We start from the raw sequence: 21297 nt of genomic DNA on the forward strand, positions 1-21297 counted from the left end.
GGGTTTGGCTTGGGTGGAATAGCCTATTTGATTCCCTTTGCATGTTACAGGTGTTGTTCATCTCTTCTGAACCAAAGCAAGGAGAGGTGGGGGAGAGATTTAATAAAATGCAGTTGACCAATACAAGCAGAGGGGAACAGCTGGGGAAGCAATTGAAAATACCGTCATCCTGTAGTGCGTACGCCGTGGCACTTGTATGTTAACAAAAGGCTTGTAATGTCCGTTACATGGATAAATAGAGCATGAAGAAGCCATTTAGATGTTTTAGCTGCATCAGGCTGGGATCACGCAGCCGTTCAGTGACACTTCTCAATAGACCCAGGACAAAACAAAATGCATACTAGGACTGATGTGGGAAAGAAGCGTGGCACTTTATTCCCAGGTCACATTTTTTTTTTTTTTTTTTTACAAAAAAGACACATCATGTGACAAACACTCAGGCCTGTCAGCCCCGGTGCATATACTGCGATGTGTGCCCCCAACAGATTCTGCAGAACAGGGCATCCATTGCAATAATGAGAAGAGCACGAGGGGAAGGTGGCTGCTGGTAGGGAACAGATGAGCTGAGCCTGTGATTAACTGGGACTGAGAGGAGATAGCACAGCCTTGAGAACAACGGCAGAGCTGCTCAGGTCTTCCACCATCATGGTTTTTGCATCTCAAAGTCCAGGCATTAAGTTGTGAACTTCAAATACTCAGCTGGACTTTCCCCAAAACTTGGGCAGAGAATCCAAGTCCTGATTCCTGGAGACAGATCCTAGACCTCAGCAAGAGGAGACTTTCCTCACATTTCAGGGCTGGTCAGAAACAGTAGGTATGCTTTGGGTCATCTCTATCTTTAGCTCTTTCAATGCTCATGAAGAAATCCTTGGTTTGTTGAAGACAACGGCAACAATCCTATGGACTGCAGTGGTGCCGTGATACCACTGCCAGTGATTAGAAAGGACCTGACTGGCATCCATTTCTCTCCAATCAGGGTTATAGGACTGGTTGAGTAACTTGACCAACTTCCACACATACACCTAGGTGCATCCTCTCACCCATCTGTCAAAGGTACTAATAGATGCCTCTGCTACGTATGAAACATCTTCCTTAACCGTTTCATTCCCCTAACTGTATTCCCTTTACAGAGAATGCTGCTGGTTAGAGAAATACAATTTAAAGCAACCAATGATTTTTATTAGATGTTTGACAGAGTTTTCATGAATGTAGCAATTATGATCCACTTTAAAGTTTCCAGTGGACGTTCAGCCCTTGTGTTTATCACCCTGAAGCCTCCACTTTTAGGCTACCTTCTGTCTTCATGTAGTGAGGTTTGGGGTTTCTTTGCCATGTTCTGTACTGCTGGGGGAAGAGAGTTGCAGCGAGTTCCTGAAGAACAGGCCCTTGTTGGAAATAACTGCTCCATCCTCCCTGAAGCAGCCTCATGGTTTGGGGGTGGGGGCTGGGCACTAAGGCAGGCACTTTCACTGGCTGTAGAAAGGGCGGCCATTCTTTATGCTCCTAAGAAGTGCTTCCAGGAGACGAGCTGACAGCTGAGTGTATTCATATCTCAGAGATGCCTCAGTCCTAGTGCTGCATCTCAAAGAACCCAACAGCTTCATGGGGTGACATGTCAACAGCTCTCCAAACTCCATCCAGACTGGAACTGAGCACCTTACTCTTAAAAGATTTTGATTTTTAGAACAATCTGTGCCCCTAGTAGAGGTTCTGTCCCCTACCATTTCAAATGCCCACTTTAGACCCAGTGACCCTGCTTTCTATGCCAATTTGGATCCCTCATACTTGTACTGTTGTAAAAACCTTACAACAGAGGAACCTCAGATTTCAGACCCTGCAGAGACAGAGAAGCCTAGGCTAAAGTAATAAATTCAGTCTATGGTCTAGATGCAAAGCCCCCTGGGATCAAAAGAACTGCCATCCATTGACTTCAAGGGGCTTTGGATGGGGCCCTATATTACTGAACACTGCGCGTGTAGTGGCATAGCCCTGTGTCTTTTTCTGAGCCAACAGCTGCCACTGATGTCAGCGGGAGTTATGCATTGATACAGGGCTGGGCCTTGAGACTTGGTTCCACTCCTGTCATCACACTTGGACCTAGACATGCTAGGAGCTGCATCCCCAGCTGTCTGGCAGATTTGAAGGGGGTTAACTCAGCAGTTCTCCTCCTTTCCTGTTCCTTTCATACTGCCTTTCCTTTTAACAGTTAAATGCAAACCCTGTTATTTACTTTCTAATACCCTGCACTTTGCTGTGACGCAGGCAGTGCCTGGCTCTTGCTGAAGATACACAGTGCATATCAATGCTGTTTGCACTGCCAAGCAGGAAATACAATCTTCAGCAAATTCCACTCAGCTGGTATGGAGACTCCAGAGTGGGGAGCGAGTTGAGGGACATCAGCAAAGCTGGCCATGGTCTCCCAGGTAGCATAATTAAGCAATTTTCACCCAGCTGCTTTTCCGCTACACGACTCTCTGCCTTGTAGCTTGCAGCACAGAAACCCAGCTGGGACCGAGATTCTTCCCAGGCATATTTTAACTCTTGAGCAAGAAGTCCCTAGTGTCTAAACTCATCAGCAGATGACAGAAGCATGACAACAGTACAAGAGAAGCAACAAATGATTTCCAAGAAACATAAACTAGTAAATTCACTGTTATGGTGCACGTTTGCTACATTAAGTGTATTTTATACAGTCTTCACATTCCTTATAGTCCCTAGTGAGGGCACAAAACCACTTCCAGTGATGTATCTGTCCCTGGACACCACAGACCTTCTTTTCCACAGATTCCACTTCATTCTTCTCACAAATGGGCTTATATTTCACATGATGTGGAAAGTCACTAGTGCAAAGGCTGGGATGTGAGACTGGTCCACACCATGCCCCTACTAGTCTCTCTCTAAAGGGTGTTCCAGCTTCAAAGACTCCACAGAATACCCAGAGTGAAAGGAATACTCATCAGGACAGGTTAATAAACAGTTTCCAAATGTACAGTCAAAAAACCCTGTGAAAGGAATAAGGAACAGCGCACGATGGCAGTGTGTGCATCGGTCCCACCTCCTGCTCTGTCAGTGACACGAGAGCGGCGCCGAAGGGCTCCAACCGGGATGGAGGCACCGCTGTGCTGAGCACTGTATAAATACTTGTCATACAGACAGGCCTTCCTTGCTCCAGAGAACTCAGTCTGTGGGCAAGAGCTTCCATTAGATGAAAGTAATAGAGCTCCATTCATGTCTGTGGAAATACACTCATTGATACCAGCTATGGGTCTGGCCCCAGTGAGAAGCCGCTGGTAAACAAGACCTGACTGTCTGTTGGAAGAAAACCAGACCCAGTCAGGGACTGTATTTATCAAGGGTCACTTTCTTTTACAAGATTTTTTTTACAACAGGAAAGTTTGTTTGAAGTTGCTAACAATTAATCACTCCTTTCTCCTTCCCCAGTGTAGACTCCCTGCTGTCACAGGCCATGCTGCCCCTTCCAACTGCTTCCATGACTGCTTTATAACCACCTTAGGCAGTATCTGTCCCACAGAGAAATAAACTGCTTAGCCCTTAGTTTTTGTGAAGTCCTGTACACCTGTGGCTTAAAGACTCCTCCCAGTGGCCCTGCAAGGTGAGTCAGGGTCATCCTCTGCTATGCAGACAAAGGAACAGGCACAGCTCGGTTAGAAGACTGCCCCCAGCCTCCCAGCTCCCAGGAGCAGTGACCAAAGACCACAGGTATCATTCTCTGTTCACCCCCTGAGCCCTGCAATCCCATGGGCTTCCCCATATTGCCTTGAGGGTTCAACCTGTGCAAATCCTTCCTTCAGTAAAAGACGCCCTCCTGCTCCAGATGGAGAAGTCACTGAACTCTAGCCATGGCACCATCAACCCTGACTAATGCATCAACAGAATCCACCCAGGCAGCCATTGGGCTGCAGTTCCACCATGTTAGATGTACAGATAATTTACAGTTTGAGTCTGACTGCTGGGGCTCAGGAGACCCTGGGGCATCAGCCAGAGAGCTGTTTGTCTTTCCTAGGGATCCAGGCTGTCTCCAGCACTGCACTGTCCCCGTCACTCTCATGTGGACAATATGGATGCCAGATAACATTGGTACATAAACTGACTGAACCTTTTTTGGGGAATGGTCCTCAGAAGAGTTTATAGATCACAATTAGATGCTGGGTCTTGCCCAAGACCGATGACAGGATTTCATTGGTAGAGTTCATCAAAGAATCCTAGAAGCAGAGTTAGTCCCTAGTCCAACCCCCTACTCAAGGAGCTCAGGTCTGAAACTGATCCTAAGCCAATAGACAGCAGAGCTGCCAGCCTCACTAAAAACACCAGATGCATCTCTGATAGAAACCTCCTTCTGTCTCATCTTGAGGCCCACAGCTTAATGTGCTACAACTTCAGTGCAAAGGACATCATGTCCTGTCCCCAGCACAAATCTTGTAGGGCCTTTCCTGGGAAGAAATGGTCAGTATTACCTGCCAAGCAAAGGATGGGATGTGAGACTGGTCCATATCATGCCCCTACTCATCACTGACAGGGGACCTCCACCACACTCATCCTAGTGCTTGTTATTATGTCTGCATGGGGAGGGGAGTGGAGGGTTGGGGGGGACTGGGACAGACACATTATTTGAGTATTGAGTAAGTGAGAGAGAGAGAGAGAGAGAGAGAGACTCAGGGCAAGAAACCCAGACAGCTGCCTGATAAATAAAAATTAATAATACAGCACTCCTGTACCAAACAGAGCAGCTCTGCCAGTTCAGGCATGTATCTAACACACAAGTCCTTCTGATGGAGTGTCTCTGAGGGTCTAGATTAGTTTGTAAGGTAATGTCTTATCATTTTAAGGCAAATCTCCCTGTTGCAGTGGTATGTCCCACAAACAGGCAAATTTAACTCCATCCTCAGCCCGCTGGGGTCCTCCAAACCTCCCAAAATCCCCTGGCAGAGGCAGTAGGGGTGCTGGGGAACACTGGGAGAGCTGGATATTTGCTGGTGCTTTAAGGAGGACGCATGACCAGAGACATAATGGAATGTATATTCTCCTTACAAGGCTACTGGACAAGTGTTTTAAGGCTTTGTGCTGTAAGGCGACTTTTTTGGCTTGTATTCTGCCATACGGCCCCTCTCTGTTAAACGGTGCCTTTTCCCACAGCCTCCAGAGACAGCTGAGCCAGAGGCTGGAAGAATGAGACAAGGGCTGGATGTTGGGAAAGAGGTGGGGGAACACCACTCCTCTTCATGGACTTCAGAAGATGTCTTCACTGAAATTTAGGCATTCACCACCCCTCCAAGGTCACAACCTGAAATCTCTCTCCCATATTTACAACAAAAGTTAGTACTTCCTCCTTTAAAAAAAAACAACTAAATACTTAAAAGTCTGAATTGTTTGTTAAAAACCTCATCTAGAAAAAAAAAATACCCCAGGAAACCTGTCCCTTTGCATTTTTTTAAACCACATTTTCAATGTGAGAATCCAGAGAATGAGAATGCAGTTAAATAAATACCATTGCATTGCTTTGCTCTTTCACCCTTGCTCTCTTTCTGCCCTTGCAAATATTGGATGTACAGGTAATTTACAGTTTGAGTCTGACTCTGCCAGGTCTCAGAAGAGCCTGGGACATCATCCAGACAGCTGATTGTCCTTCTTGGGCTCCAGGCTCTCTGCTACATCTTCCAGCTCATCTAGGAGTTCAGAGAAAGATGGCCTCTTGAATGCTTCCACCTGAAAGGGGGAGTGGGAAGAAGGGAGAGGATGAATCAAATATCCTGATGGGATGGGACACAATGAAGATGAAACAGTGGCTCTCCCAGAGCTAGATGAGCTCATACAGGGCACAGAGCTTTAGCAGGACTGAGAGTGAAGCTACTTGTGGGGGGCAAGCTAGGTTTAGTGTGATGCACTGCCCTTCACCACTACCCCAGCCTCCACCCCCATCCCCAGACAGCTGCTCCATTGCTTGCAAGACATTAGCAATCTCACATCAGTGTCACATGAATGCAAGACCAAACCTCCCTGTACCCTGCCTCCCGCTCATCCATTTCACCTTGTGCAGTGTTCTAACCTGTCCTTGGAGGGACAGCTGCTGCCGGACTGAGGAGTGGGGATGGGAAAAAAGTCCTCTCTCTGAAGCAAGCATGTATTGAACACAGCAATTTGCAAAGCATACAACAGGGAACGACCAGAAAAATCTTCACCTAAGCTAAGATACAGGCCAGTAAAACACAGCATATACAACTTAGTCTAACTTAAAATGTGAAACAGGAAGACAAGAGAAAGCCTTGCAGAAGTCTTACTAATCCTGAGGGCAGAGTGTCTCCTTACAACCAGGCATTCAAAAAGGCTTTGTTTAGGTTTTACAGGTTCTGCTTTATAATGTAAATGTAGCTATCTGCATTCTTTGGTCTACAACTTCCAGCCAGAAGCTGTCTGCAACTTCCCTTAACTCCATCTCCAGCACATATATGTGAGGATTTGTCAGGTCTTTGCCAACACTTCCAACCTCTCAGTCTGGTCCTGAAGGTCTTAGCTCTGGTCTCGGATCTGCACGCAGGGGACTAGCTTGCCTCTCTCCCCCACTCCAGGACCACTGTGGAATTAATCCCCTCCCTGGCTGCAGGCAAGCTGGACTAAGGGAGGAATTAACCCCATCTCTGTCTAGCTACAGGAAAGCCATGGAGGTGCGGCTGTGGCTGCCAAACACCAGCTGTGAGCCGCAGGGTTTGCCGGTGGGGTGGGGAGGGCAGTGTCTGATGATACTAGAGAGCAGAGGGGCGGGGGTCTCTGATTTAACTTAAACCAGGAAGTGGTCTGGGACAGACATTGCATAAATCAGTTTGACCAAATCAGTTAAGTCTGATACTACATTCCACCAGGTTTACCGCAAACCAGTTTCAGCCATTTTCAAACTAGTTTATGTGCACTGAATGCCTGCTTTATTACAGGTTTAAACCAGTTTCTGATCACTTAACCCGGTTTATGTGTAATGTCTGTCCCTAGCCTTAGTCAGTTGTTCTGGGCCAGTTCAGCACCGCACCCCTTTCTCCCTCCCTAACAGATCACCAAACCTCCCTAAGTGGCCCCTTTGTGGGCCAAGTGGCAGGAATGGGGATGTGGGCAGGCAGAAAGCAGAAGCAGGATTGGCAGGTGAGAGCCAGGGCCAGGACTGGGATTGAGATCACAGGGCAGTGACAGCATGGGGCCAGAACCGTGGCAGAGCTGCGATCTGATGCCCACAGGTCCCTGCCTGCAAAACCAGCACAGGGACATGCAGGGAGCAGATTATGGCTCTGCCCCGGGCCCTGGCCTTGCGCTGTCACTACCTTGTGATCCTAATCCTGATCCCTGGTCCCCCCTGCCTGCCAGCCAGAAGGACCTGCTGCCCCTGGGAGTGCCAGGGAAGGGAATCTGTCCACCACTCTGCCCCTGGACACGCAGCAGGGCTAGGCCAGTGGGAGTGGCCGCATATGCCATGGCCCAGGCTGCCCCAAGGGACCCAACGTGGTCCACTTCTGGGTCTGCTGCCGAGTGGGCTGGGGGCCCCCCGCATCCCTGTGGGACGCTGCATCTGCCCCAGTATCGCAGCACTCACAAGCCGCCTGCTACCTAGAAGTATGTAGAAAAATCAGTTAAAGCTATATCCACGTCCAAATCGCTGAATCTGTCCGAATCTCTCCAAATCAATTGGGAGGGTTCCAAATTGATTCAGAGAGATTAAAGGGTCCTCTGATTCAATTCAGATTCAGATATTCAACCACCAAATCAGGCCGAATCTCCACTGAATCAAATCAGGGACTGAAGCTTCACACAGCTCTACCAGGTAAACCAGGTCCCTGTAAGTATTTTATATTATCAAGTTAGAGATGTCCAGGGAGATATCTCCCATTATGTCAAGGGCAAAATTTCTAACATTTCCTCCATTTTTGTAGCACAGATCTGCTCTCCACATGATCTGATTCATTATCAACTCCTGGTGTCAGAGCTGCCTTAGAGAGTCAGGAGCTGAAGGCACATGAATGTTAGCTGGCTGCCCTTTCTGATTCATCTCTTTGATTCAGGAATATGTTATTCACACATCATTAAGACTGTTGCTGAAGCTCATTTTAACATGCTACTTCTGAGTTCCTAGCTAATTAGGTGCAGTATAATCATAGAACTTCTCTGCTCTCTGCCTGGATGAGTAACTGCCTTTGTTCCTTCCTTGCTGTGATTAACTTGAGTAAGTCTTTGCTTTATTTCCAGCTTGTCTTATAAAGCTCCAAGCAACACCTTTGCTTTGTGCTGCTTTAAAAAAAAAAAAAAAAAGAGCATAAATATGTTGTGACGTGACAAAGGAGTCCTGGAGGATGGAAGAAAAACTTAGAGACTGCATGCTCGAGGCCGTGTCATTTGTTTCTCTCCATTTGTAACTCTGCTGTTCTTGTACCCGCACTATGTCATCTGTGTAATCCAACGGCCATTTTATCTTTCTGCTGTGGGTCCAAGTCACTGCATTTCTTGGAAAACGTACATTCCTACATTAACTATCCCTGCAAGACTTTTAGGGAAATACCTAATGCAGAGGGTAAAACAAACAATGACTCCCACTGGTCTAAACCAGTGGTCTCCAACCTTTAAGTAGAAAATCACCTTTGGCATCTAAAAGCAACCCAAAATCTACTGTGTGCTGCCATCCCACCCACCAAGTAAGTCTGCGGGGTGGGAAGGAGCAGGGGTAGATCGAGGCAGAGGAAGAAAAAATTATTTGGGGGCGCACCTCCCCAGCAAGTAAGTCCCACCCAGCTGGGGCCCCACTCAACTTACCCCTGCTCCTGCCTCTGCGACACTGTCCTTCATCACAGGGGCCTCAATCTAGCCCGCGCCCCTTTCCTCCCCCATGGACAAACCTGCTGGGCTGGGGTGCACATGTGCATGCATGCAAGCACTCAGCCCCCCACCCCAGCCTTGGATCGACTGCAAGAGGCTCCGAGATCTACCGCTGCATCGCGATCCACTGGTTGGCGACCACTGGTCTAAACTATGGAGCTGTTTTGTCCACTTCCCTCAAGTTTTCTTATTATTATGCAGTTGTAACACACAAGCTACACCATCCCTTGCTGATGGCTAACCTACTCAGGAGATAAAAGCCTACCACTGGTTCATGAGACTGGAGTCACTCCTCTAACTAAAATGGTAAAGGCAGTAGGTTCAGTCCCCACTGGGCTTGCTGTGCAATTTGGGTTCTTGTGCCACTGACAGAAAGGAAACCAGGGGAGAGACGTACCCGGCAGCAGCTAGCAGCTAGGTCCACAACCCGCTTGGGGCATTCGCTGATCATTTCTTGGAAGGCAGCAACATCTAAGCCATAATCCTGAGGGAGAAGAGTGAAAGGGATTCTGGGTCAGTAACAGCCCTGGCAGTGGGAAGGTGGTCATGACGGGGTGCGCTGTCAGCTGGAGCTTTCCACTTGTAGCAGAAAGTGTGAAAGGAATTTGCAAATCCTCAGAATAATTCAGCTCAGGCTGAGTTTCAATTTTCACCACAAAGCAATCCTTTTAGAGGCAGCTCCCAGTTACCAAAACCAAAATGCTACAAACATGGACGCTGGATGTGAGAAGCCGGAGGTATGATGCACATCAACTCCTTGACTAATGGTTTGCCCTCCTCAGGGGATCTCAGAGCACTTAAGTATTCATTGATTAAGACTCCCATCCATTCCAGAATAGCCATCATAATGACTCTGCAGAGATGCCCAGAAAAACTGAAGCAGAAGACACTTTAGAAATGCTAAAGGGAGACAGATAAATCAGTAACAGAACTAGAAGATGTAGAGTCCCCATTTCTAGTCCTGCTTCCACCCCTGGACAATGCATTGCCTCAGGGAAGTATGGTCCAGTGTTTGTGGTATCAGCTGAGGACCTGGGTGACTCAGGGTAGATTCCTTGCTCTGCCCCAAACTTCTTGTCTGCCCTGGGCAAATCCCTGAGTTAGATCCAGTGTTTGAGTAACTACTCCTCCTTCCCTTGAGACACCACATTCTGGAGTCTCTGGTATAATGTTTCTCTCACTTGGTAAAAACAGATAGAGATTAGTCTCAGCCTGGTCTAAGACAATGTCGAGTTCTTTGCTTCGCAGAGAAATTCCAATATTTTGGTATTTGACTTTGTCATGAATTGGGATGAAACGTCAAAATTAAAAAAAACAAACCCACCAGAAAACCCCCAAAAACCAAATAGTGAAACAGTAAGCCCTGAACTTGGGGAAGGTTTCGGCTGAAAGGGACCATGGAAAATCATCACGTCCAGCCCCCTGCACCAGGCAGGAAAGACAACTGGCGGTCAGGTGACCCCAGCAAGGTGACCATCCAGTCTCCTCTTGAAGATCTGCAGGGTAGGCAATTGCACCACCTCTGCAGGGAGCTTATTCCACAGTCTGGACATCCTAACTGTGAAGAACGTTTCCTAATGTTGAACCTGAAGTGGTATTGCAGGAGTTTGTGGCCATGGTTTTCCCTAAGGCTGCCCTGGTGAACAGTTGCTCGCCAAGCCCTTGATGTACTCCCCTAGTGTAGCGGTGAGCTCCTGCCAGGTCCCTTCTCAGCCTCCTTTTCCTCAGGCTGAAGCAAAGAAGTTGATGTTTGCTGACTGAAACATGACATTTTAATAAAAAATGTCAACGTACAATGAAACCACTTAAATTTTTCATTTCAAATTGACATTTGAGCTTAAAAATCAAAATGGTAATTCAAAAGGAAGTGCTCTGAATTGAGTTCCTGAAAATGAAAATTCTGGGGTTCAAAACATCACATCAGAGAAATGGATTTAAGTTTAATTAAAGCCAATGTTTTTCCCTGCAAAAAAGTTGGATTTCTGCTAAACTATTTTCCAATGAAAAGCAGTTTTGTTAGAAACTGTTCCACCTGTTTTGAGTATAAGCCTGATCCTTTTAGTGCATGCGTCTGTGTGGGCTCATACACCTGATCAAGTACAAGTATGTGCAGCCACATAATGGTACTATGTCTTCAGGATTCAAGTCCGTGCTCTCCAGAGTTGAAAAAGCCAGTGGCCTCCACCTATTATCTCCAAAGCCTACATGAAACACCGGTCAAGCCTGGCTCCAGTAATAATTACCTGAGTCCTGGGAAGCACTTCAGGATCAGCTGGAATTCTGCCCAGTATTTCACACAGGACTATGCCAAACGAGAACACGTCCACCTGTGGAAGGGATCAGAGAGAGAGAGAGAGGCAGGATTGTCAAGCCTCCTCTTGAAGACCTCCAAGTTAGGTGATAGCACCACCTCTCCTGGAAGCCCATTCCAGACTCTGGCCTCCCTTATTGTAAAAAAATTCTTCCTAATGTCTAACCTAAATCTACTCCCCACTAGTTTGCACCCATTATTCCTAGTTACTCCCTGGGGCGCTCTGGTAAACAGTGCAACCCCAATTCCCTGTTGTCCTCCCCTGATAAATTTATAGGTGGCTACAAGGTCACCCCTCAGCCATCTTTTGTATAGCCTGAAGAGATCCAGATCTCTCAATCTCTACTTGTAGGGTCTTTCATGGAGACCACTAATCATGTGGGTGGCCCTCCTCTGAACCCTTTCCAGATCCTCTGTGCCCCTCTTGAAGTGCGGCACCCAAAACTGGACACAGTACTCCAAATGCTGCATAGAGGGGAGCATCACCTCCCTCGATCTGTTGGTCATGCATCTGCCAATACACGACAAGGTGCAACTGGCTTTGTTGATGGCCTTGTTACACTGCCGGCTCATGTTCATCTTGGAGTCAGCTATGACTCCAAGATCTCTCTCAGCCTCTGCGCTGGTGAGGAGGACATCCCCCAACCTGTAGGTGTGCTGGGGATTCCTCCTTCCTAGGTGGAGTACCTTACTTTTATCTTTGTTGAATTGCATCCAATTACGTTCCGCCCATTGATCTAACCTGTCCAGGTCGGCCTGTATCTGCTCCCAGCCCTCTGGTGTATTCACTTTGCCCCATAATTTGGTGTCATCCGTGAACTTGGAGAGGGTGCTCACCACACCCTCATCTAAATCGCTGATGAAGATAATAAATAACACCGGCCCAAGGACCAAACTCTGTGGGACATTAAACAGGATTGTTTGATGTCGCTGTCATCTTTATAGTGGCAACTGTTTTCTCACCACACTGGCTACATTTCAGTGGCGAGTGAAGTGACTGAAGTACTTGCATGGGTTTGTGGCCACTAACCAGTGCTCACATGTTTTCATCATCAGAAATTCACAGTCCTGTTCTCCTAAGCAAGCAGGATCTGTCCCTCTAACTAGTAATGATTTAACTAGGCTAGTCAAACATCAGCACTTTTTGAGTCTGAAAAGGACTTTACTGGGCAAAACTTCAGGCCACAGATACACAGACTAAGCTCAACTAACTCACACAGGCTTTGGTGAGGGATCAGACTGCGTCCCCATGGATGTTAGTCTGATTCTGCTGGGGCCACTTGGCCCTGCAATTCATAAGCACAGTCGTGGCAATGACCCACCAACAGGAAGAAAAGCTAACCTTAGTACTTGTGTTGGAGACCAGGGAGGAATCAGTACCATACCTTCCTGTCATAGGGCTCCCCTCGCAGCATTTCAGGTGCCATCCAGAAGGCAGAGCCCACAAGAGACAGCTTCCTCTCTGGGTCCTTCACAGGCAGCTCCACTACTTCCCGAGCCAGGCCAAAATCAGTCACCAAGGCTTCCCGGCCCCGTTGTGTCACTCGAATGAGGCAGTTCTGAAATGAGCCCTTCAGTGTGAGATTCCCATGCAGAGAAAAAGCAGAGCCAACTTTCCACCTTCCCCAAAGAACACTCTTCCACAGGTCCATACCAGTTTCAGCCTACAGTAACCCATCCCTAAACCTTCACAAGTAAATCTCAGTCTTATGCTAAATATGCTCCATGTTCTTCCATAGCAGAGACGGGCTACACATTAGCAAGTGTCAATAGGCACCAATGAGTTTGGGAGGTTCAGCAAAACATATCCAGGTGGCCAGTTTGCCTGGTTTTGGTTGTCCTAAACTGCAAAGCACTCCCTTCACAGAGTCCTATAGAACTTAACAACAAGTCAGAACATTTCTATGGGATTGTTTGGATCATATCACAGAAGCAGAGAAAAATATATTCCAACTACAGAATACAATCTCAAGGAAAGGAAACAATTTTCTATTAAAGCCTATACCCACCAACCTTCTAGAATAATTTGTATAAAGGTTTCTTCAATTTCTAGAAAAGTCCTGTCAAATTCTGTAGGATTTCCCTCTGTGCGGTTGGCTGAATGAGGCAGGTTTAAAAAGAGCAAACAAGGAAAATCTGCTTAAGATGACTGGATTGCGTGGACTTCAAGCCTATTTCTCCTCCCCTCCTTCCACATTCTGGGCTGTCATTGCTGGGAACAGTCACTGGGAGATAGGAGGGAAGAATGTGCATTTGGGCCAAACTGCAGAGACAGAGGCACTTCATGTGCAGTGAAATTCAGTAATATGCACTCACTGTTCGGTGGCACATTCAGGGTGGTTCTGATTTTACAAGGTGCTAACAGGACATCAGGATCAATCCATGGGCAACTACTGATGTCCTATAACATCCAGTGAAACGGAGGGAAAGCCATAGTCCTATCAAAGCACTTTGTTCTCCAACGATGTTTGCATTTTGATGCTTGTGATTGAATTGAGCAAGCAGCTGTGGGGATAACGAAGCTGTGTCAGCTTCCTGTACTGATGATTCTTAGGGCTGTGATGCTTGGCTGACTTCATCACATCCCTACTCCATCAATACTTCACGTTTCCACAGAGAAGGCTATGGAATATCAATGAAGGAGTCACGACACAGCAACAGGTATGTACCTGGCATCTACTGCAAAGGTTCGCAGGGGTTGTTTCAATACAGGGTGAAGGGTTATTTGACTCTAACAGATATAAGGTAGTAGCCAGATCCTCAAGTAATGTAAACTGATGCATCTCCCCTCGCATAAATCTACAAAGTGAATGTGCACAGCACCACTGACATCAACTTTAGCCCAAGATAGCTCAAGGATTATTATCTGTCCACAATGGTCTTGCTTCCACCGATATCAAGGGGAGGTTTGATGTTGCACCAAGGTCAATGTCTGGAATTCTACAAAACTTTCCTAGTGTGTCCCATTTTAAGGTGCCCAGAGGCTGACAGGTAAAGCGGATTCATTCAAAACTAGAGACGGTTATTTAAGTACAGCTGCTCAGGTGACAGACTGTCATGACAACCCTGGAGAATAAAACAATCTACTGGCTCGCCAAATAGGAGAAGCACAAGAGGAACCTGGAGACTCCCCTCCCTCCTGCCAAGGTGCCTCAAAATAATGCTTAAAGTTCATGCTTCTCAAGCTCTCCAGCAAAGGAACTCAAAGCACTCTGCAGATATTAGATTGAAGGAGCATCGGGATCTACCTGCCCCAGGACAGCACCAAGGATCATAATCCCCATTCTGTAGATGAGGAAGAAAGGAGCACAGAGAAAGAAGCAACTTGTGTGAAATCACACAACAGGTGAGAGACCTAAAAAGAAGCCAGAGCCCCTGGCTCCTATTATTATCCTTAACCCTAAGACTAAACAAGAACCGCTGTAAACTGCAGGAGCACCTCTAGGGGAAAACAGGACATTCAAGATGTAGATCCATCCATATCTACTGAGCCTGCCAAGTGTGGTTCCACTTAGGACCAAATTCATGCCAAAAATATCCTTACTAACTTCAATGGATTTATACTAGGGCTAGGTTTAGCTCTAAGTACTTGATCTGACAGGTTTGCCAGGGTTAGAGCTTCATTGCACCATGAAAAACCTTGCAGTGTTTCATAACCCCTAGTGTTTCATAACCACCACTGCAGATTGAACCGTTTTAAATTAGAAGTATGGGTTATAAGTAGGAAAAGGACTGAAGAGTGGCACTGTCCAGAAGTGCTCCCATTATATCAGATAAGCAGCATCTGCAAGGAAGTAAAGAAAAACTTTCCAGGCCTTGGTACTGCAAGACCAGTGCAGCTGCAAGAGAAACAAGGAAGATTCTCTTCTGCTTTGGGCCAAAATTCTCAGCCTGCTTCCAAAACCAGAGTCAGTGGGTGCCTATACATGTGTAGCATGGCTGCTATGATGCACTGTAATTACAATGCATCGAAGCAGACTCGATTAATCAAGTCTGCTGGAGCGTGGTAGTTACAGCAGTCCAGCAGATTCCAGTGTCACATGTATCAGCATCCCTGCACTGAAAAATGGTGGTGGGGAAACTTTAGCTACAGCTTGTTCAAAAAGCTTTAGTTAAAGCTTCTCTGTCACCATTTTTCAGCTCAGGGATGCCAATACGTGTGATGCTCCGGGCACTTTAATTAAAGCGGCTCCAAGAGCATGTCTATAAATGTCCTTTGTTATTAGTGCAATAAATGATGTAATGTAACACCTACGTGGAGTGGGAAACTGGACCTGGGAACCAATGGATCTGAAAAAGAACAAAACTAGAAGGCCTGTCCCTACTCCCACAGCTACTGCTGGCTCATTGACAGCTGTGTGGTCCACCCTCTAGAGGCGGACAAAGCCCCAGTGGACAGGCCACAATAAATACATAAAGCACAGAAAGTGCTCAGAAAGCAAACATGATGGCCCAGTCCATCTCCCTCCCCATCTTATTATCAACTGCTCGCTTTGGTTTTTTGTTGCTGTGCTGGTGGTTAGAGGAATAAATCTGGTTTTGATTTGTAACTTGCACACAGTTCCTCTTGCAATGACGGAAGAAAAAGGAATGTGGAATCCTGGCACATACATTTCTACTGAGTGGCTTTTCTTAGTGCAACCACATTTTGAGAAATACATTTTTAGCTCCCTCTATGTCTCCTGCTTGGTAAAAAACATGATGCACCATAATTATAGAGTTCAGCAAGAAAGCTTCCATAAGTGCTCCAGGATGTCACTAGAGAGAATTCAGCCATTTGCAGAGGCCTAGACATCACTTTAACCCCCACAGGAACCTGGAGAGACTACAGTGGAGTCCAGGCCTAGTCCTCAGCACAAGGGTAGCAGAAGTCACTCTCTGCACACAGTCTACCTTGGAGTTGAGATCCCGGTGGTAGATGTTCTTGGAGTGCAGGTAGATCATCCCTCGTGTGATGTCTGAAGCCAAGTCTACCTTCTCCTTCCAGGTGAGAGTGATTTCCTTGCTGGCCAGGAGCTCTTCCAGACACCCGCCGTTAACGTACTGCCAACAGAGACAAAAAAAGGGAAGTTCCATGGGCTGGGCTGTGAAGGCTTATGGACATTTTTGATGAAAGTCAAGCATTTCCCAAACAGAAATGTGCTGAATCTGTGAGCCCTCTCTCAAGATCAGTGTTTATACTGCAACAGCCCCAAGCAAGACCAGGGCACCGCTGTGCTGTGTACACCAAACAAACATCTCCATGAAAAAAGGGAATAACCAAGGCCAACATGGTTATTGAAGTTTAGGCAAATCATCACTGTGCAGTGCCAGGTTAACAGCAGCATATCTGGAAGTATTACGTACAGTATCAAATTAACCCCTCGAATGCCAGCATCCCACACCCAGTGAAGGATCTTTTCGCTTGCTATGCCACAGTGAACTTCAGGGAAACGTGTGGGGACACACATTGGCAGAAGCTTTCTTGCCATTTTTCTTACTTAATACTAAGTGGATGAATATCAGTGTAGGGTTAGGAGCCCCACTGAATGTGCCGCTGCTCAGCATTTCTTCTCCCAGCTTTGCTAATGGGACTGGTTCAAGATCTATAGCATTGCTAGGGCTTCTCTTCCACAGGCTCTCAGTGCTGTCTGAGGATTACTGCTGTTGAATACTGCATAAAGGGTTCCCTTTTCAGAATCTGCTTTATACACAGCTTTCCCACAGATCCCAAATATGCCTTGCCAAGGCATTCATCTCATTATCCCCATGTTACAGATCGAGTAAATGAGGCAAGAAAAAGTGAAGCGACTCAGACAAGGTCACCTGTCAAGTCAGTGGCAGAGCCAGAAAAAAAAATCATTGCTCCCACATCCCAGCCCAGTGCTCTGTACATTATACAACATTGCCATGACCCTTGAAATGCCCCCAACTGTATGCTTTATGATTGTATTAACACTGTTGCCAGGGCTTTCTCTCTGTAACTCCTAAGTCTTTCTGCCTCACTAACTGACTCCTCAGCCCATGCAATATTCGCTACCTTCAATCCATTCCAGTTACCTTCTTGTCCTTTTCCGGCTCTTTGTCTGTGTGGTTCTAGCCTAAGACACTGGTTTTTTTTAAAGACTTTATTTGGATCCTAGCCTGATCCTGCACCCTTGATTCAAACAAGACATCCATTAAAACAAATGCAAACTCTAGCTGATAGCAACTGCATAGGATGAGGTCCCATAATTGTGTGAGGGATGACAAATTGTTTGCATTTTATAATAAAATGCCACTTTATGCTTTTGCTGCAAAGAAAGCATTTTATTCAACCCGTAAGCAACACCTTTCATCTATGGGGACAGAACCAAGAGTTTCAAGATCTAAGAGCATGAACTTCTCTTACTGGAATTAAAAACTAGCTCTAAGTAGCAGGCCCAAGTGCTTCAGCCACTAGAAAGGAACAAAGAGCCATAATGTTTCAGTATATCACTTGCCTTATTTGGCTACTTCCCTTTTGGTTAACATCAGTGTAAAAGTTCATGCCCCTGACTGCCCTCTGAACACAGAAGCAAGCAACCTTACCTCCAAAATTGGGTACAGCTTGTCGTCCTTCACACATATCCCAAGGTACCTAAGAGGCAAGACAAAAAACATGTGTTAGATTTCTTCCCATAGCACAAAACTTCAGTAGAGACAGAGGCAGAGTCAAACTGTGGGCAGGGTGTGGCCCAGCTCCACTGACTTTGAGCTCAATGCCCTCCTTCCTGGTCGCTGCCCCACTGGGAAGTCACCCACCTGACAATGTTTGGGTGTGAAAGCTTCTGCAGAAGGCTGATCTCACGCACGATCACCTCCTGGTCCACATCATTCTTGTAGATTTTCACCACCATCACTTTGCAGGTGGCATTCTGAGTCACCTAGAGCAAGGGAGGAAGAGGCGAGGTCTAAACAAGCCATTTTAGCAGGGACCTGTAGGACCCCAGTGGTAAAGACAGGGATTGACTGCAACAAACCTAAAGGCTTTATTGAGACTGAGGGATGCAGACAGAGCCTGTGATTCTCTCTTGGTCTTCAGTTCCAAGACTGAACTGTCTTGTGTTCCCACCAATATCTCCTTAAATCCTGGCCTGGATTGCAGGCCATACTGCAGGGCATTGTCACCTTCTTTATTTACTTTTAATCAAGATGATTTTTAGAGGGAGGAAGTCACCTGGTACAGCCTAGCTCTGTCTCTTGACCTCATCGCTAGTGCTATCAGAGCAAACCGTGGTCTGGTGTTTAACTCTATGTCCTTTTTGTCATTTGCTTAAAAGGACAAGAGAGTTTCAACCTGGTATGAACTGGCACAATGGCAAGGTTTAATGCTCCAGAACATCATGACTTGAGTTACTTGACAGATAAGGTTACCACAAGCAAATGAAGAGAACAGAGACTCACATAACAGCAGCTGGAACTGAACTGGTTTTATAAACACTATAAATGCTAATTATAAATACGGTTTTTGGTTGTGGCCATGTTGGTCTAAGGACGTAGGCAGGGAAGGTTCTCTGAGTAGATGTGATCTCTTTTATTAGATCAACTGAGCAGTTGGAAAAGAGTTCTTAGCAAGCTTTCAGGCGCAATCACCCTTCTTCAGGCATGGGGAGTCTCCCTATGCCTGGAGAAGGGTGATTGTGCACAAAAGCTTGCTAAGAATATTTTTCCAACCTCTCTCTTGGTCTAATAAAAGATATCACATCTACTCAAAGAACCTTGGCGGCCTATGCAATTATAAATAGAGCCACAAGAGAAATTAGCCTTGGGGGCACTGTTAACCTCTGCTTCCCCCACAGGAGAACACAACCTGATCCTCTATCCAGGGCCGGTCACAGCAACAATCTTGTCTCTGCACTTCGGTGTAAATGCCACCATGAGTTTCCTGGTGTCTATAGCTGGAGGTTCTGAAAAACTTTGCCATGAGCTTCCACAGGGCTCTGGGGTGTATTTGCTCTGAGATCTCTGCCAGAAGTCTTAGCCTTAAGGCAACCAATATGGGGAAGCCGAAATCCAGGTCAGTCCACAGATCCAAGGCCCCATATAGAGCTCTCAAACCAGAAACAGTATCATGTAGTCACTTTACATGACAGTACAGCACTATAGGCTTCACTACACTGCCTTCAGCAAAGCTAATTAGGCCCAGGCACAGAGCAGGGTACACATAGCTATACTGCTTGTAATTCAAAAAGCAGTACAACTGCATTCATGCAGCAGCATGCCCAGTTAATTAGCTCTGTCTTTAGGTAGCTGTAGCCAGATGCTGCCTGATACCATGTGGTCATTTAGGGTGAGGGAGGGGGAGAGAAGTCAACCAATTTTGGCAAATTTGGGACAAAACTTGCATTTCAGGACTCCCTGAGCGCTCCATGACACAGCCTGAAAATTTAGGACTGGAGTTTCCAAACTCAGCTAGAATCCATACAGACCTGACCAACGAGCTGGGCTTTGGTGGTGTTCACAAACTCTGCAATGATTTCTGCAATGGGTTCCACAAATGCAGATGTGAAATACATTCTGCCTTTCTGAACCAGTGAAGCACAAAGTGCCAGAGAACAGTTGATGAAAACAGAAGAAATCCTCAAGCCAAAGTAAAAAAATTGCTTAAGCAAGAACTCCAGAGCTATAAATAAGTATCAGTAGCTCCAGAGGGGAGATAAAAAAAAAAATTTTTTTCTTAAATTATAAAAGAAAGAGATCGGATTTACAGCCACAGTTCTGCAGCACTCTGGGGTTATAATTTGGGTCCATATGTAATATACACTTGGTACATCAAAAAGACAGAAAAAATATATATAGTCCAGTATGGTCAGTTTGTCCAGGAGGTTTGTGTGACCTGAGAGAGAGGACACAGAACAAGAAAGCTGAGAAATGTAGCTGACAGAAGCACATGGACATCTTATGCAAATTCAGGTTAAAAAAAAAAAAAAAAAAAAAAAATCAACAAGGACATCAATTATTTCCCATGCCAGCTCAGCATATTTGCCCAGCACACCTCATCTGGGATGCAAAGCGATCTCAGCCTTCTTCCTCCCAATTGCCCCTGGGCTAGACCACACTCATTGTGGCCACCAACCTACTAGTCCTACAGACCTGTATAACGCCACTCAGTCAGGTGCAAAATTGCAAAGCAGCCTTTCAAGACTGCTGACCCGGGGTAAATCACTGGGGATTAAGTTTCACCACAGCGCCCCTGATTATGCAGAAAGGTTGTGCTGTCAGGATTGCGATGTAGTGCTTAATAAGCTGGTGCCATTTGCAATGTTATTCATTTTTAATTCATTTCCTCCTCCTCCTCCTCCTAAGCTGAGTTGGCTCTGGCACTGTAACAAAGGTCATGAGGCAATTTCACAGCTTGGCCTGCCTTGCTCCAGTCAAATCTGGCTCTTCATCGGGCTGCTTAACTGCTCAGTGACACAGCTTTCCTGCCCCTTTTATTTTGCTGGCTGCTCCCGTCACACACATGATTAGGGTACAGCAAAAGACGGGTCCTATCGAGTCATTAGCCTGAGATCAACAGATCTCCCATCAAGACTTCACCCTGGATTTGAGCAGAGAACTCAAGTTCAAGGTTGAACACATCAAAATATTATTAATACTATGGGCCAGATGAGAAGGGAATACAGAGTTGCCCTAGCCAGACTTCCTGGGTCCTTCTGAGGTAGGGGAGTCCCCAGGTGGTGCAAAGCCAGCACAGAGAGCTCTAGCCTTCTCCCAACCCCCTGTCCCTCAGCAAAGGGGCATTTTTTGGGGAGCTGAAGCACACAGCACTCAGCAACCTATTTTCAAAAGAGCAGTCCCTAGGGATTGATTTTAGCCAGACAACTTAGAGCAGCAACTGCCCTAAGTTATGCCAGGGATCAGTTCACCTTGAATGGGCCCAAGGATCAGAGGAGTGGAGAGGTGTGTTCAGGGCTTTGCATATTCCTGGATTTGAGTTGACGGGTGAAGACAGAGCTTGTGGTAGGAGACAGCAGGGGTAGAAAAGTGAAGTTTAAATTGCCCATCAAAAAGCAAAGGCTTGACAAGAATTTGTGAGATTGATTCAATTAGTGTATGTGCTCTTTGAGTTCCTGTGGTAACAGGAGCTGAAGGAGTTCAAAGTCTTATCTTCAGTGATA

At 46.4% G+C, this 21297-nt stretch overlaps 1 protein-coding gene across 3 annotated transcripts in view; it reads right to left on the minus strand.

Moving 5' to 3' along the window:
- Positions 1–370: 370 nt before the first annotated feature.
- LOC149855494 (dual specificity testis-specific protein kinase 1-like) overlaps positions 371–21297 on the minus strand; it is a 59690-nt gene continuing 38763 nt past the window's right edge. For all 3 annotated transcript variants that reach the window (XM_090022526.1, XM_090022523.1, XM_090022525.1), the window contains 7 exons: positions 17939–18060; positions 17726–17774; positions 16070–16219; positions 12562–12735; positions 11109–11192; positions 9263–9349; positions 371–5724 (listed from right to left, as the gene is read on the minus strand). In XM_090022526.1, coding sequence (XP_089878652.1) covers positions 5623–5724; positions 9263–9349; positions 11109–11192; positions 12562–12735; positions 16070–16219; positions 17726–17774; positions 17939–18060 — 768 coding nt within the window. In that variant the 3' untranslated portion in view covers positions 371–5622. The remainder of the gene's footprint in view (positions 5725–9262; positions 9350–11108; positions 11193–12561; positions 12736–16069; positions 16220–17725; positions 17775–17938; positions 18061–21297) is intronic.

This window comes from Crocodylus siamensis, chromosome 11 (genome assembly GCF_052110815.1).
Source record: "Crocodylus siamensis isolate JL-2025a chromosome 11, ASM5211081v1, whole genome shotgun sequence".
Lineage (NCBI taxonomy): Eukaryota > Metazoa > Chordata > Crocodylia > Crocodylidae > Crocodylus > Crocodylus siamensis.